General features: G+C 26.8%; 2 protein-coding genes across 4 annotated transcripts in view; one reads left to right on the top strand and one right to left on the bottom strand.

Moving 5' to 3' along the window:
• Positions 1–162: 162 nt before the first annotated feature.
• Positions 163–2,175, bottom strand: LOC105667692 (U6 snRNA phosphodiesterase 1). 2 transcript variants are annotated; one of them, XM_012359656.2, is made up of 4 exons: positions 1,843–2,175; positions 1,506–1,648; positions 849–988; positions 163–352 (listed from the first exon to the last, which is right to left on the bottom strand). In XM_012359656.2, the coding sequence occupies exons 1-4, from the start codon at positions 1,935–1,937 to the stop codon at positions 164–166; spliced, it is 567 nt and encodes a 188-aa protein (XP_012215079.1). In that variant the 5' UTR covers positions 1,938–2,175; the 3' UTR covers position 163. The 2 variants fall into 2 exon arrangements, with proteins under 2 accessions (XP_012215079.1, XP_012215078.1); XM_012359655.2 differs by having other exon boundaries at positions 849–1,183; positions 1,843–2,174.
• Positions 2,176–2,273: 98 nt separating this feature from the next.
• Not10 (CCR4-NOT transcription complex subunit 10) overlaps positions 2,274–16,999 on the top strand; it is a 41,599-nt gene continuing 26,873 nt past the window's right edge. Inside the window, exons 1-7 of one of the 2 annotated variants that reach the window (XM_012359660.2) lie at positions 2,274–2,408; positions 2,543–2,702; positions 2,879–3,086; positions 4,032–5,218; positions 11,878–12,206; positions 12,719–12,825; positions 13,974–14,125. In XM_012359660.2, the coding sequence (XP_012215083.1) occupies positions 4,813–5,218; positions 11,878–12,206; positions 12,719–12,825; positions 13,974–14,125 (994 nt within the window). In that variant the 5' untranslated portion in view covers positions 2,274–2,408; positions 2,543–2,702; positions 2,879–3,086; positions 4,032–4,812. Of the gene's footprint in view, positions 2,409–2,542; positions 2,703–2,878; positions 3,087–4,031; positions 5,219–11,877; positions 12,207–12,718; positions 12,826–13,973; positions 14,126–16,999 lie in introns of those variants that run through there. The other variant, XM_067358009.1, reaches the window with a different exon arrangement.

Genomic DNA, 16,999 nt, shown 5'->3' with positions numbered 1-16,999 from the left:
GATATATAATTTCTGACTTACCCTCGTAAATTGTTAATAACGCCATATTTTTTACCTTTTTCAAAAATTAACAGCATATTGAAAAGAATCAAATGTATAGTTCGATTTTTGTTATAATAACAATATCGTATAATTGTAAAATAAAGCTTAAATTACAGAAAATTTATCTTAACTCAAACATATAACATTTATTCCCAATTTTGCATTGTATCTCATTGACATATATAAAAGAGTCTTCCGTATTTTCTGCCAAAAATTTGTTTAAATTGCAAGTAAGAAATGGCAGAAATTTCTGCAAATGAGCTCGCTGATCTCCGAGGCACCAGAAAATGCTGATATGATATGAAGTATCCTGTATAAGAAACATCAAATGATTTAAACTTCTTTTATTACAATATCATATTCAATTATAACATTACAAATAAACAAGTGTATGAATTTTTTCCTTGTACTACACTACAGTAGCTTGGACAAGTACACCATCTGTTGTCTTATTGTCTTATATGCGCAATTTGTGAATATCTTTTTCATTCTCAATAAAAATAGATTTTGTGACTTGAATTAGATTGAATTCAGATTTATACTTATTTATCCATGAATTAAAAAGTCTTGGACATATTTTTTCCATCTATGCTACCAAACACTATTGTGCATTATTATGCAGAAAAACTAGATTTTGATGTGTAGTGCAAGGAAAAAATAACATAATTTCTTATTTTTGATATCATAATCCAACATGAATATAGTAAGAAGCTAAGAACTTTAAAAACAAATAAAATAAAACTTGTTGCTTATGTTGTATTGTATGTGCATTTAATAAGAGTGTAAAAAAATATAATTTTATATACCTTATAAAACGATGGCAATTGATATTCAGCTAATAAACCGTCAAGAACTTTCGTTAGATGCTTCAATGTTCCATCTTTATCTTGACAATAAATTCCAAGAAATGTACGAGTTTTCTCTTCATTACAGTATACTTTTACATCTGTGAGTTGTATAACAAATTTATTAAATTTATGACATAGTAGCTTTAGATCCTCTACAAATGATTCAATCCAATGAAACTTTAAAACCAAAGTACGACTGAGACTAATATGAAAATTAAAAATAATATTGCCTTGAATAGACAATTCATTCAGTACAGAATTTATCCACGTATGAAGGCAATCACTGGTTATACCTGAAATCAATTTAAATTCTTTCTGTCATATTCCAAAGATATTTTACATATTTAACCGTTTTAGAGGGATGGAATTTTTTCCTTGAAAATTCTTGCATATTTGAAATCCAAAACTTGTTTACATATATAACATACATCTTATATAAAGTTATCGTGCAGATTCAGAGTCACTATAGTGGCTAGACCAGCCTTCTAAAGGTTAATATTTTTCAACAAATTATATATTCAACAAAGATAAAGTACTTCTTAATATAAATATACATTATTCTTGCTATAATATATAAATTAATATCAATTATACATTTAAAATCGAAATACTTACAATTTATATAAATTAATGTTGCCCAATTACCACGTTCATGTTTAAAGCTTCGTTTTCGCCCATCATGATTCAATGGATCATCAATCATTTCTTCATGATAGATAACTCCTTCCCATGATAAAATACTGGTAGGTATAGCTAGTCTATATTTGATACCAAAATATATTTAAGATATTTGACATATATGTCATTATTTTTTATTACTGTATTCTATAGATATTTTGAAAAATTTCTGGATTTTTCCAATTTGAAGATTATTTTGCAATGGAAAGAAAAATTTCTAAAAGCAAGCAAAGCTTAAGTAATTAACTTGAGATAAATAATATAATTTATGTACCTGTTTACAATTTTGTCCTTATTACTTTTCTTTTTTTCATCATGTTCGTCTTCCGAGTCGGAGGAGTAAGTTTTTATTAAATCTAAACCAGCCATATTTTGTAATTTTGATAGACAATAGAAATCATTTATTATTGTTTCTATCACAAAATATGACAAAAATATAAATGCGAATTGAATCTTTATTATTTAAAAACTTTAATTTTTAGAAATATTAATGCGAATTAAATCTCTGTTATTAAAAAATTTTAACTTTTAATTATATTCAAAAAACATAATTGCAAAAACACAATCAATATTATTACTTGTCACTTCGTTATCAGAGAGAAGACTGAGAGTGGACATGCCCGCATTTTACGTGTTTCTAGTGATCCTCTAGAGAGTGATCGGAATACGTTGTGATCGATTCTGATTGGTTGCCGCCATATTGGTTTCTAAACCGGAAAAAGAGAGAGAAAGAAATAGTGAAAGAGAAAGAGAATAGATAAACAGTAGAAACAGTGAATAAAGCGATCTTTCAGAAGTAGAATTTATACAAAATTGTTTTTATCAGATTACTTTATAAACGTAAGTAATTGCCATTTTTTTAAATATAAAAATAAAAAATTTTTTAAGTAGGAAAATACGATTTTTTTTTTTATGTTAATATACATACATAACCTATCAATTTGTTTTGAAAATTTCTTAATTTTTATTTGTAGAAAAAAAATGACAGGTTGTAGTGCAGATTATTGTACTAATTCTTCAAAAAAGAGATTCAGAATGTACAAATTTCCAAAAGAAGTAAAACGAAGGAAAATATGGGTAGAAAATGTAAATAGAATAGATTGGGTCCCTGGTCCAAGCGCAATGTTGTGCGAAGTGAGTTTTCTTTTTATGAATAATCAAAAAATTAATTAGATAAATTAAATTTATTTATAAATTTATGTTTATTTTATTGCGAAACCTAATTGTAATTTAACACATTATTACTTTAAAAAATGCCTGTAAAGATGTTATAAATTTTTTATCTGTAAAGAAATTATATACCTTTTTAGGTACACTTTTCAGATGAAATGTGGGAAAAAGCATTAGAACCAAATGGTAAACGTCGTTTGAAAGCAACTGCTGTGCCAACAATATTTAGTGATTGTATATGTCCACTTGACAAGAGAGCAGTTGATTTTTCTCTAGATGCACAACACACAATAAGTTGTGAACAAGTTCCTGAACATCTATTATCAGTAGCAGATAAAGAAATGACAAGTAAGAAAAATATTTTAATAAAAAAATAAGAAATTTTATTTTACAAAAAATTTTTTGTATGTTATTACTTTATAAGTTAAGGCAATCAAAGAATTAAAACTTTATTTCATCAATTTCTTAATTTATTATTTTTGATATTTCTTTCTCAATAATATTAAAATATATTTTTGATAATATGCATTAAAATATTTATAGATTTTACATGTAATTTTTCATTATTAAAAGTAAACATGAGCTAAAATGGTCGTGACACAATAATAAGTTTGAAATGTTGTGAATAAAAAAGTTTATAAATAAGTGATAAAAATTTTTAGCTTTGTCACAATCAGTTGAGGCTCAAGAAAGTGGACAATTTGGCCCAAATGAAAGAAGTAAATTAGAAGAATGTCTTCAAAAATTAAAGAAATTATTTAAAAAAGCTGAAAAAGACAAAATTAAATTGAAGAAAGACTTGAAGACAGCAAGAGAACAAATTAAAAAATTAAATTCAGATTAAAAATTTGTTCAAAGAAAATAAAAACGAACGAAAAGAAGTGTCTCTTACGCTAGTAAAAGTGTAGCAATGCATGAATTTGTTAAATAAAAGTTTTTTTCTTTGTATTATTGTTTATTTATTAAGTTACGAAGCTGCTTTATGTGTTTGCCAGCGTTTGCTCTGCGTGCGTGCGTGCGTGCGTGCGTGCGTGCGTGCGTGCGTGCGTGCGTGCGTGCGTGCGTGCGTGCGTGCGTGCGTGCGTGCGTGCGTACAACGGAGTTTGATGATTCTGGTATCAAAAAGCTAACTTTCATTAAATAAATATGTTGTGTATGTCATGTGCTGGGGGAAACAATGGGAGCATGTAGAGTAAGTTATATGTAAGTTTGGACATAAAACATTGCTATGCGCATTTATAATAGTTTATTAAACTTGCAATAATAACTTGCAATGTATTTTTTGTATTCCAGAAACAACACTCTGCTATTAATATTCACCCTGCATTGAAAGGAAGATTGCAATTGCTATAACGAACTTCTACAATAAATGTAACAGGGACATCATCTTTTTATTTTTTTACATATATTTTAGGATATTATTTATTTTTACAAATCATCAATTTTAAGAAATTATTTTCCATCTACGGAAAACGATATCATCGTGTTTTACAAGATTTTTTACATACTTATATATTTTATTTATATTTTTTATTATTCATCAATTTTTTTTTCGTGCACATATTATATTTTGCAAAATAAAATGATTTATGTCAGAGTGACTATTTGAATTTGTGCGCTAAATCGATGGTTCCGGTTTAGAAACCAATATGGCGGCTGGTATTCCAATCACTCCCTAGAGGTCACTACCATTACACATCTACTACTACATAAAGAACAAATCTCTTGATTCTTGGTAATATATGGTTTTATTTTCAAGCAGATAACCTCTGTTAAGTTTAACGTTGTTTCTTAGAGTAGAAAAGTGGAATAGAATTTAAAAGTGAAAGAATTCAATAGAATTTGTGAGCATTATTATTTTCATATAATTGCTTTTACAAAGTAATATCGTAAATCTCTATCATTTGAATATAAATATATATAATTGTGCACGTGTATATAATTTACTAAAAGTAAATAAAAATAAACATCTAAATATGAACACATATTTAGTGATTAATTATTTATAAAACATTGCAACTGTGTATTAACGTATACATGTTAAATAGAAATTGTTATATATTATTGTATCATTATGAGTGAAATCTCAGAATCACAAAGTAAAGATAGTGCAGTTTCTCTTATAACTGAGCAAGAGCGCGATTTGGCTCAGAATGCACTATTAGAATTTCAAAAAGGTTCCTATATATCATGTTTATCACATTTGAATAAGTTAGAAAGTTTAAGGCCTATGGATCTCAAAGTTACACACAACAGAGTTGTAGTGGAATATTATAAAAGTGACTTGAAGAAAACTGAGCTGATGCGAAAGAGTTTGAATGCTATATGTGGTCAAATATCAATAGATTCGAGCAATGCTTTTGATGATATCGAGAAGTGTGTCATGAGATATAATCAAGCTATATTGTTGTATCACACTGGACAATATAATGCTGCGCTACAAATTATGACCAGACTTTTTGTTTTTATTGAACCAATGGGTAAGTATGAGAATGGTTTTAAGTAGAGATTGGATATAGCAGCAAATAACTAAATATATATTGATATATTAATCATATACAGGGTGAGGTAATAACTATTACCACCTTAAATATCTTTGAATCTATAAGGTCCAGAAGAAGATTAGTATAACTAAAGTTGCATGGTTTGAAGGGAACTATCATATGGCGATAATAATTTTGTTCAAGTGGAGGCGCTTTGGAGATATCAAGGTCATTTACATTTTTTAAATAGCTGAATGTAGCTGAAATGATATATCATATTTTTTCTTTAAGACAACTATGTGTTTTTTTTACACCAATCGATTCCTCTCATTATTTTGTGCGTAAAAGTGTTGAGGTATGATAATTGGAAAATGAATATTTAACAAGATATTTTATAGTTTATGTAAAATTATGTCAAATAAAAATATAAAATATCTCGTAAACTATTCAATTTTTGGCCATCCTACTCTTATAACATTTTACGACAAATATTGTGAGGAATCCATTTATATAAAAATATTAGGGTGGTTTTATTAAAAAACATGAAGATGACCTTGGTATCTCTGCGTCTGTGAAGCGCCTCCACCTGGACAAAAATTATTATCGCCATATGATAGCTCCCTTTGTACCAACTTTTGTTACACAAAATCTTCTGAACCTTATAGATTCGAAGATATTTAAGATGATAATAGTTATTGCTTCACCTTATATATTTATATATATAACTACAACAAAGTTAAGGAAAAAGTGTAATTTACTGATTATGGTTGTGTTTCAAAATTTACTAGCAGTACTGAAAACCTATGTATGTAACATGAATTATAGATTTTCAGTACTGGCAGTAAATATTGAAACGTGATCTATTTTTTTATGTATTTGTATTTATTTATTATGTATTTATTTATTATGTATTTTATATATTTGTAATTTTTCTCTTTTATCAATACATTTATACTAAATTATAAAGCCTGTAGTTGTTTTACAAATTGTAGTAATATTATATTTTGATAAATAATATTGTTAATGTATTACTATTTATAGCAGTATATTACTGCCAATTCAAGTGGGAAAATAATTTATATTTGAATAATCAAATATAATACAATTGATTGAATATAATATAATATAATTGACTGTGGTCTATTAAATTTTTAGAATAAATCCAAAAAATTTTAATTTTATTGAAATTTGTTATTTAAACATCTTATTACAGAAATGTAAAATTTTGAATTTTAGCAGTTTGATACAAAAAACACATAAAATTATTGTTAGAAATAAAAATCTTTTATATTTTTTATTATTTTAGTTAAGATTTTACTTTACATATATACATTCTTAAATAAGAATTTTTGATAAATATTTTAAATTAAACGTATGTATAAATTAGAGAAATCTTTATGTTTTATATACAGGGTGTTCCTTAAGTACGTTGCCATACTCAAGGGGGCGATTCTTTAGTTTATTTCAAGTAAAAAAGTTCATATAAACATGTGTCCTAAACGACTTAGTTTCCGAAATACAGGGATCACCAGACTTAAATCCTTTGGATTTTTTCTTGTGGAGACATCTCAAATCATTGGTTTATATCACCCTTATTGAGAATCAGGATGATTTGAGAAATCGTATAGTTGCTTCATGTCAGGCCATATGCAACACACCTGGTATCTTTGAGCGTGTATGTCAATCTTTGAGAAGGAGGATCGAAGGATGTATCATGGTGAAAGATAGTCATTTTTAACAATTCATCTGTTTTCATTTCTAATTTTCAATTTTCTGGCTATTGTATTTTTCAAATATTATCCCTGATGTGTTATAAGCTTACACCAAGTTTCAATAAAATATCTTAAAGCCTATGTGACATTTACATTTTCCTGAAAATTTTAACACTCTGTATTTCGGAAACTAAGCTATTTAGGACCCCTATTAAGCTGGCACCCTTACCATGAAAAATCGGGTTTGGATTTAGTGCAAAATTAAGTGCTAATTTGTTGCTAATTTATTGTTTTAAGCGCGAATTTATTACTTTTACCCATTAGCAGGAAATAACATTAAAGATGGGGGTGCTGACTTGCCATTAAGCTGGCACCCCCACCTCCAAAAAACACTTATAGCGAGTTGTAAATCAAAAAACAAATATATACCAGAATATATACCAGAAATATACCAGAATTTATTGCTAATTAATTGCTCAAAGATACTGCAAACAGATTTTCAAAATAAATTTAAAAAAAAAACCAACATGACATATCGTGAACATAAAAGTAAAATCATGAAAAATAAGTAGCTAACAATATCAGATTGTTATAAAATTGTTTCTTGCATTAAAGGATCTCAAAATAAACCATTTCCAAATTTATTGTTCGCAATTTAACTAAAACAATCGATCCGAACTTGTGACGGTGCTAGCTTGATGACAAGAGTAAAGTACATGAACGCGATTAGTTGCTGTTAATGTTTTGGTCTTAAAATGTTTCTCTAATTTATTGCTCTCAAGATTTATAATATCGAATTTATTGCTCATTAATTAACTTAGAAAAATTGACCCGAACTTGTGGCGGTGCTAGCTTGACGACAAGAGTAAAGTACATGAACGTAATTAGTCGCTGTTAATGTTTTGGCCTTAAAATGTTTCTCTAATTTATTGCTCTCAAAATATGTAATATCGAATTTATTGCTCAACGTTTGACTTACATACTGTTTGACTTAATTTCGATACCCTACACTCGGTTGGGTCGATTTTTCTAAGTCAAACGTTGAGCAATAAATTCGATATTATATATTTTGAGAGCAATAAATTAGAGAAACATTTTAAGACCAAAACATTAACAGCAACTAATTGCGTTCATGTACTTTACTCTTGTCGTCAAGCTAGCACCGCCACAAGTTCGGATCGATTTTTTTAGTTAAATTGCGAACAATAAATTTGGAAATGGTTTATTTTGAGATCCTTTAATGCAAGAAACAATTTTATAACAATCTGATATTGTTAGCTACTTATTTTTCATGATTTTACTTTTATGTTCATGATATATCATGTTGGTTTTTTTTTAAATTTAATATTTTGAAAATCTGTTTGCAGTATCTTTGAGCAATTAATTAGCAATAAATTCTGATATATTTGTTTTTTTATTTGCAACTTGCTATAAGTGTTTTTCGGAGATGGGGGTGCCAGCTTAATGGCAAGTCAGCACCCCCATCTTTAATATTATTTTCCTGCTAATGGGTAAAAGCAATAAATTCGCGCTTAAAGCAATAAATTAGCAACAAATTAGCACTTAATTTTGCACTAAATCCGAACCCGATTTTTCATGGTGGGGATGCCAGCTTAATAGGGGTGCTATTTAGGACACATCCCAGTAAATGAGAAAGTATTGAAAGTTCAGAAATGGGATTGAAAATTACTGAGAAGAATTAAATAGAATTCAGCATCATCGTAAATGATTTCTTCTCAGTAATTTTCAATCCCATTTCTGAACTTTTAATACTTTCTCGTTTACTGGGATGTTTATATGAATCTTTTCACTTGAAATAAACCAAAGAATCGCTTCTTTGAGTATGGCAACGTACTTAAGGAACATCCTGTATATAAAACAAAGATTTCTGTAATTTATACATATGTTTAATTTAAGATATTTATCAAAAATTCTTATTTAAGAATGCATATGTAAAGTAAAATCTTAACTGAAATATAAAGAATTTCTAACAATAATTTTTAATAATAAGTGTCCTTTGTATCAAACTGCTAAAATTCAAAATTTTACACTTTTGTAATAAGATGTTTAAATAACAAATTTTAATAGAATTAATGTTTTTTGGATTTATTTAAAAAAATTTCTGTAATACGGATTTGGCTATTATAATAGAACTTTCTTCTGAATGTGTCAAAATGTCACGTGTGTTGTTATATGTGCCGGTTATTGTGAAAGTGGCCTAAGTTATATATTTCTCGTTTCGAGATATTCAAACTTTTGCGTTTGACCATATTAAAAATATTTTTCCATCATGGCGCAAAATTTATTAAAAATTATAATGTTCTCCTGATGTTAAATTTATGTAAGATCATTAAATTTTATGAATAACTTGCACGAAACTGTGTGTTTTTAACCGTTGAATGACTTATGCTACTTTCAAAATTAATAGTAGTTCTAATTGATGATTTACGATAACAAAAAATTAATAAATTTAATTGAAAAAATAACTTAAAAAGAAACAAATTTATTTACTTTTAGAATTGTATTAACTATTTTAATTGTATTAATTATTTTTTTAAATTATTATTTTATCCGTTTCCATTTCTTGCAAACATTATTTCGTGGTACTAAGTCTATGAAACACAACGATCAAAATAATCTCAATTAGTAATTTAATGTTTCGCAAAATTATTACGGCAATTTAATTATATTAAGCATTATTTACATTATTGATATTACATTTATAAATAAATATGAAATATTTTTGTAAAGTTAAATTTACCTGAACCGCTGTCTGACGACATAATAGAAAAATATGTTGAAAATTATGATAATGTTACTTTTTCTATTGCAATGTAGAAAAAAAATGACTTATGCCACTATCAAAATAAGCATGCAATTACACCTGATAATAATAAAAATGACAACTTTATTTTATTGCTTATTTTATGGTAACTTTGCAAAAATTCTTCCATAATAATGAAATATAGTTGATATAATATAATACTAAATAAAATTCTCATTTTTTTTGGTTTTGTGACTTAGGCCATTTTCATAATAATCGGCACATATTTACAATAATACTGAATTGGTCGAATATCTGTAGACTTTTTAATTTGCTTCTCCCGTAACTAAAATAATTTCTTATCAATATTAACAACTAATTCTCTTCAACGCAAATAATTAACATTTTCTTGTCGTACAAAGAACTCATTCTCGAATCGAATCGGTACACAAAAAGAAATCTCTCTAGATATTAAAAAAAATCTTATTCATTGTCGTATATAGATGTTTATGCATCATGCAATTCTAATTTTATAATTATGTGAATGTAATTGTAATTGATCCTATTTTAGTTTGCTGTTGAAAGTATCTTGAAAAAGTTTAACTTTATTAAAAATAAAGGTGTTGGCTCTAAATCCTCTTTATTATATTTGTAATTATTTTATCAATAAAAAGTTTATATATATTTATGTTAAAAATTAAAATGTTTTGAGAATTTAGTGTTTTTTATGTGTTACAGAACGAAATTTATTAGTTGTCATATAAGTTTAAAAATAATGAAATAGCTATACGCAAAATGTATTTAAGACAGTTTTATACTTACATAGTATTTTTAAGCTGTATTTTTTAACTTGAACATTGAGCAATAAATTTGGGATTTGGATATTTTGAGAGCTATAAATATAAAAAAATATTTTAACACTAAATCGAAGCTAAATTAATTAATTTAATACAGTTTATTCTTAAACGAAATCGCCATACCTATGACTTGTATTTGTCATCTTAAGCATTGAGCAATAAATTTATTTTTGTTAACTTGACAAAAATTAAAAATTGAATTTGGATATATAGCAAAATTAATCTGGAAGTTTGTGTTCCAACTCATTTGTAGAAAATTAATATTAAAAATGAGAGTGTTGATTTGACGTTAAGCTACACTTATACCTCCGAAAACTATGTTTAAAAAAAGCAAATAGTAAAATATATGTATCAAAATTTTGTGTTATTTTTGTGCAATTTTTGTGCTTTAAACATTGTGTAAAAAAATTGAGAACATTGTGTACAGAAAATTAAATTTAAGTTAAAAAATACAAATACAGATAATAGACGTGCCGCTACCAGCCAGCTTCCAAGAGTAAAGTATGTTAAATTAATTAATTGCTCCAAAGTTTTCTACTTTAAAATGCTTTTTATATTTATTGCTCTCAAGATATCCTAGTTTCAAATATAGTGCTTAACGTTTAACTTAAAAAATACAGGTGACAGAAGTGTAGCGGTACCAGTTAATTATCTGTATTTTTTAACTTAAATTTATTTTCTGTCAATTTCTTTACGTAATATTAAAGCACAAAAATAGCACAAACTTTTGGTGTATTTATTTTTTGTTTGATTTTTTCCTAAACATGTTTCTCGGAGGTGTATATTAATGTCCTGTGAATGGGTTGAAGCACAAAATTCTGGATTAGGACAATAAATTAGCACAAAATTAGAACTTAATTTTGTCATATATCTGAATTCAATTTTTAATGGTGGGGGTGCTTAATTGCGTCAGATTTTCGCAAATTTATTGTAATAAAGCTGTTTACTTTTTTGGTGACATTATACATTAAAATTTCCCATATAACGTCTTTTTACAATATTTTTACAATATTTGTCATTTTTAATTTTTTTAATAATTATACTGAATAAGAAATGGCGTACTGCTGCAAAACCAGCAGTCCTGTCCAGCAGATGATTTGCAACTGCTATGCAGCGCTTACTTCTGTTGAATGTGACTAAGATTTAAGCATGAATAACTGGCAATGGCTCCCTTTATTCTTTTTCTTTATTTTAATTTTTAAAGATTTATATTATGCGTAACTGATGCAAAAATAAGTATATAATGTGATATAACTTTCTTATATACAATAATCTTAATTTTTCTTTTTATAATAGCTTGATATGCTTTCTTTCTGATTATAGAGGAAACTCTGGCCCACAAAGTTTGCCTATTACTGATCGAGTTATATATAGTAACGGAACAACCAGATGCAGCTCTAACTGTATTAAATTATGTAGAAAGTCAATTAGTATCTGTTGATAATTCTAAAATATCATCCGTTGACAAGGATGGAGTAATAAAATCTATTAAGGAACAAAAAGAACAGAAGAAAAATGTTAGTGATACGCATATAATAGACGCATTTAAAATTAAACTCTTAAAATGTAAAGCAAGAATATATCTTCTGACTCATCAACTGAAACTCTGCAAAAAAGAATGGAAAGCATTAGTTTCATTGGGCACACCAGCGGTAATATAATTATTTATTATAGTAATATGCAAAAAATACTTTTTTTAATAATTATTATTAACGGATTTATTATTATATGTAGACAGATTTTTATTTAGAAAGTTTATATTGTGCGTGCGCGCGTGCGTGCGTGCAGCCTTTTTAAAACTTAAAATTTTACAATGATATTGCAATAGTTATTGCATTATTACAGTAGTAGAATAAAACTACAAATTAAATTTTTATTAGTACAAACATTAGTTTCTGACAACTGTTATTATAGTAAATGGGAAAAGTATTTGCATACTTGCGATTCTGTAATAATAAATTTACACGTATTAAAAAAATTACAAATATGTACAATTGGTACATTTTTGCTAAAGAAAAATTAATTTATTGATTGTTTTAACTAACTATTTCCTAAATTTACTTGCATATTTCATATTTTTATCTTCACGATTTCAGTGGACTAATATTTTTCAATAAACTTTGTCTTAATGCGATTATGCATTTAATTGCTTTATTATTTTCAGAATACATCAACAATTTTTTTAAAGGCTAATTTGGAATATTTACGAGGAAATTATAAGAAAGCAATAAAGTTACTGAATTCTGCAGCGACAGAAAATTTAGATTTCAAGTACGTTACATATATTAATTAAAGAGTAGGTACAGAATGAAGCACTAATATTGTTCACTTTTTCTAACAATTCTTTTTTAACATGTTAACATGTACAACATGTTATATGTACAACTTATTAAGTTATTTTTTATATAGATTTATTTAAAAAATTTAAAATTAAAAAACTTATACAAACAAAAATGTGAACGCAAAAAATTTTTGGTTTAAATATAAATTTTCAGAAAGAATATTTTTTACGCATAAATTCAATACGAAAAATATACAATACAATCTAATTTAGTCTAATTTAATCTTATAAGTATTAGAAATTATTTTTGTATTTTATGCTTATACATATGTAATATGATAATAAATAGCAAATATAATATAGTAAAGTATAATAGTAAAGTATAATATAGTAAAGTACGATGAGTTGAACGTTTGAATATTGATATAAAATATTAAATATTTTATAAAATATTCACATTTTATAAAATATTTACAGTTTTTGATAACCATTTCTTCATATTTTTATAAGTAAAATGGTGAAATAATTCGATTTATGTAAATTAAAACAAAATGCAATTGCATTCTTCAAGTGTTTGATCTTATACTTGTGAAAAAATTAAAATATAAAAAGTAAAATCATTTATTAAATCAAAACATTCCGCTATAACCATTTCTTCATATTTTTATAAGTAAAATGGTGAAATAATTCGATTTATGTAAATTAAAACAAAATGCAATTGCATTCTTCAAGTGTTTGATCTTATACTTGTGAAAAAATTAAAATATAAAAAGTAAAATCATTTATTAAATCAAAACATTCCGCTATCATTCTTTGTATCTTCATTTAAAAGAAAGTTACATTCTAGATCTTATATAATCACTCTGTACAATATCTCTCGCATTATACTGTGAATCTGCCATAAATATTAAACAATATTTTAATAGCGTGTTCCGAACTTTAATTAAAATTGAAAGTCATAATACAAAAATATAATTTTATAATTATGTTATTATATAACATATATATAATATTAAATTTTATTACATTATTTTTATAAAAACTATTTTATAAATTATTTAAAATAGCGGAAATGTTTCACGTAAAAATTATTGCCTATTTTTTTCCAAAATATATTGCATCTATATATAATTTACAGATTATGTGGCGAATCCTCGGCTGTCTTATATTATAACAATATAGCATGTCTGCATCTTGCAATGGGCAAGCCAAACTTGGCAGCTTTTTATCTTCAGAAAGCTTTGTATGAAAACAAATCTGCAATGGAAAATATACAAGTCAAAGACATCGGTAATTTTTACAATTGTTTTTAGATATACATAAGTCGTATCAATCTGTTTGAATCGATTGACCTATTTTTATTTTTCAAATGCAAGTATTCTACAAGTCATTGTTTCTAATACATATTTTTAACACATTCACGCAGACTAAATCTACCAACCGGTGGATCATGATATATGTTAAGTATTTGCTCGTTTGTGATGATCGAATCATTATTATTATTAATTACGACTGCATTGAATAAAATATGTATAATTTTATATGTAGATGTTAAAAAATAAATTCATGTAATTTTATAATTGAAATAACAAAGATAATATATAAATAAGGAAAAATATCTAATAATGCGCTGAGTGAATGTGTTTTAAGTATCATAATGTTCTACAATCTTGTATTTTGAAACATGTATTTGCCTCTTTTTTGCATTTCGATAAGCACAAAAAGAGGCAAATATATATCTGACTAAAATACCTTGAATCACCTTGAATAACTTATAAACTATGCGTTGTATAAAAAATTGTTGCATGAAAGAGATTATTACATAGTATATATATATATATTTTTTATAAATGGAGATTTATTTTTATTATTTCGGAGATTTGAAGGTCATCTTCATTTTTTTAAATGGAACTTTTAAATGGAACCCTGATTTTTTTATATAAATCGATTCCTTGCAATATTCGGCGTAAAAAGTTATAAGGGTAGGATGGTCAAAAATTGAATAATTTACGAGATATTTTATACTTTAATTTGACATAATTTTACATAAACTATGAAATATCTCGTTAAATATTCATTTTTCAATTATCTTACCTCAACACTTATGCACAAAATAGAGGAGGAATCAATTGAGAGGAATCAATTGGTGTAAAAAAGACATATAGTTGTCTTGAAGAAAAATATGTAGCTGAAATGATATCATATCATATTTTTTCTATTTAGCTTATCTAGACCCTTATAATCTAGTAGTGTCAAAATATTCTGTCTTTTGAGTCTCTTGAATTCGATATTGTTGTTGGTTAATAAGTTTAGACACAAGTTTGTTTGGATGATAGTGTGGCCTTTTTTGGTATCTTTCACTATACTTATTGACCTCTTTTAACTGTATTAATTTTTCGATTGTTGAGGATATATTTGTTACTTATATAATATGGTATGTCTATATAGCATGGTTTTAATAGTTTTTGTTTGGAATCGTTCTAAGATTTCGATATTACTGGCTGTACCCCATAACTGAATACCGTAGGTCCATATTGGTTTCAGGATTGTTTTATAAATTGCTATTTTGCTATTTGACAGCTTGGATTTCCTTCCTGTTAACCAATACCACCATATTTCTTGGGTTCCCATATATTTAGCATCATTGGTCTGAGATATTATTTGGCTATTTATTAGTTTGGTGAAAGTCTTTTTGTTTTCTAGCGCTACGAATAAAACAACAATTTCTCAATGGTAAGTCAATGGTAAAGAATTTATTAATCGATAATATAATTTCCGTCATTTCTTATAACATTTTTACTGTAAGTGAAACGACCGGCACTGGTAAATCAGATAGGAAATGGGTGTCCCCATGTTGCAATGCAAATCATCCAGAAATTAAATGAATTTGGCTGGGAAATCCTTACTCATCCCCCATACTTTCCCGATATTGTCCCATCAGTCTACCATTTATTGCGATTTATTCTTTGCAAAATTATTTAGATGGAAAAAATTTGAATAATTTCGAAGATCTCAAAATGTGTCTCAATGGATTTTTTTGAAGGTAAACCAACAGAATTTTATAAAAATGCAACAGAATTTTATAAAAAAATTGTTTGATAAAGGGAAAAATATTATAAAAAATGACGGAAATTATTGATTAATAAATTCGTTACCATTGAAAAATTGTTATACTCATAGCATTACGCATAGCACTAGAAAACGAAAAGACTTTTTCACCAACTTAATAATTGAATTGACGGACAATTCTCTTTCCGTAATATGAAAGTGATCTGGACCGATTTGATTTCATTGGCTTTTATTTGCCATTTTGGTACCATTTTTCCATTATATTTAAGTTTAATTGTAGGGTTCTTGAGGCTGAGACAGGATTCTCGTGAGCAGAGAGAATGACTGTGTCGTCTGCAAATGTAGCAGTTGTAGATTTACCTTAGTGGGAATGTCGGCTGTATAGAATATATAAAGTATTGATCCAAGTATACTTTCTTATAGGACTCCTGATTTGATGGGGTACAATTTGGAAATATTTTAATTGAATTTTACTTTAAAGCACCTGTTTTGAAGATGTGATTTTAGGATTAAATAAAGACTGGTTGTGGAAAGATGTTCTTAATTTTGTACAGCAAAACTTCATGCTTATACTTTATCGAATGCTTGATTAATGTCTAAGAAAGCTGCAGTACAGTATTTTTTGTTTTCTAGCGCTTTGCTGACAACGCGGTATATTTGTACTATGTCTTTCTCTGAATCCAAATTGATGATTAGGAATTATATGCATTAGATATGGTTTCATTCGAATCAATAAAAGCTTCTCAAACATTTTAGAAACTGGGAGGAAACTTATAGACCTATAAGACTTGTGATCATTTGGGTTTTTGCCCGGTTTAGGAATTAGTATAATCTGCGCAATCTTCCATTGATCAGAGTAGCGACCTGTTCTTAATATTGCGTTAAAAATTGTGATGATTTACATTATTGTTTTGTTTGGTAATCTTTTCAGGATTGATGCAGTAATAAGATCATATTCTGATTCTTTTTTGGAATCAAGGGCTGTGATAACGCGCTAGATTTTTTAAAGACTTATCGGTTTTATAGGCAGGTCCAGATAGAGGTGCGTCTAGGAAATTTAAGATTTTATTTTTTTTTACTTTGTCTGTTGGATAG

The sequence above is a fragment of the Linepithema humile genome, chromosome 6 (assembly GCF_040581485.1).
Source record: "Linepithema humile isolate Giens D197 chromosome 6, Lhum_UNIL_v1.0, whole genome shotgun sequence".
Lineage (NCBI taxonomy): Eukaryota > Metazoa > Arthropoda > Insecta > Hymenoptera > Formicidae > Linepithema > Linepithema humile.
Note: the sequence above shows the minus strand (reverse complement) of the source record. Positions and strands in the feature narration are given on the sequence as shown.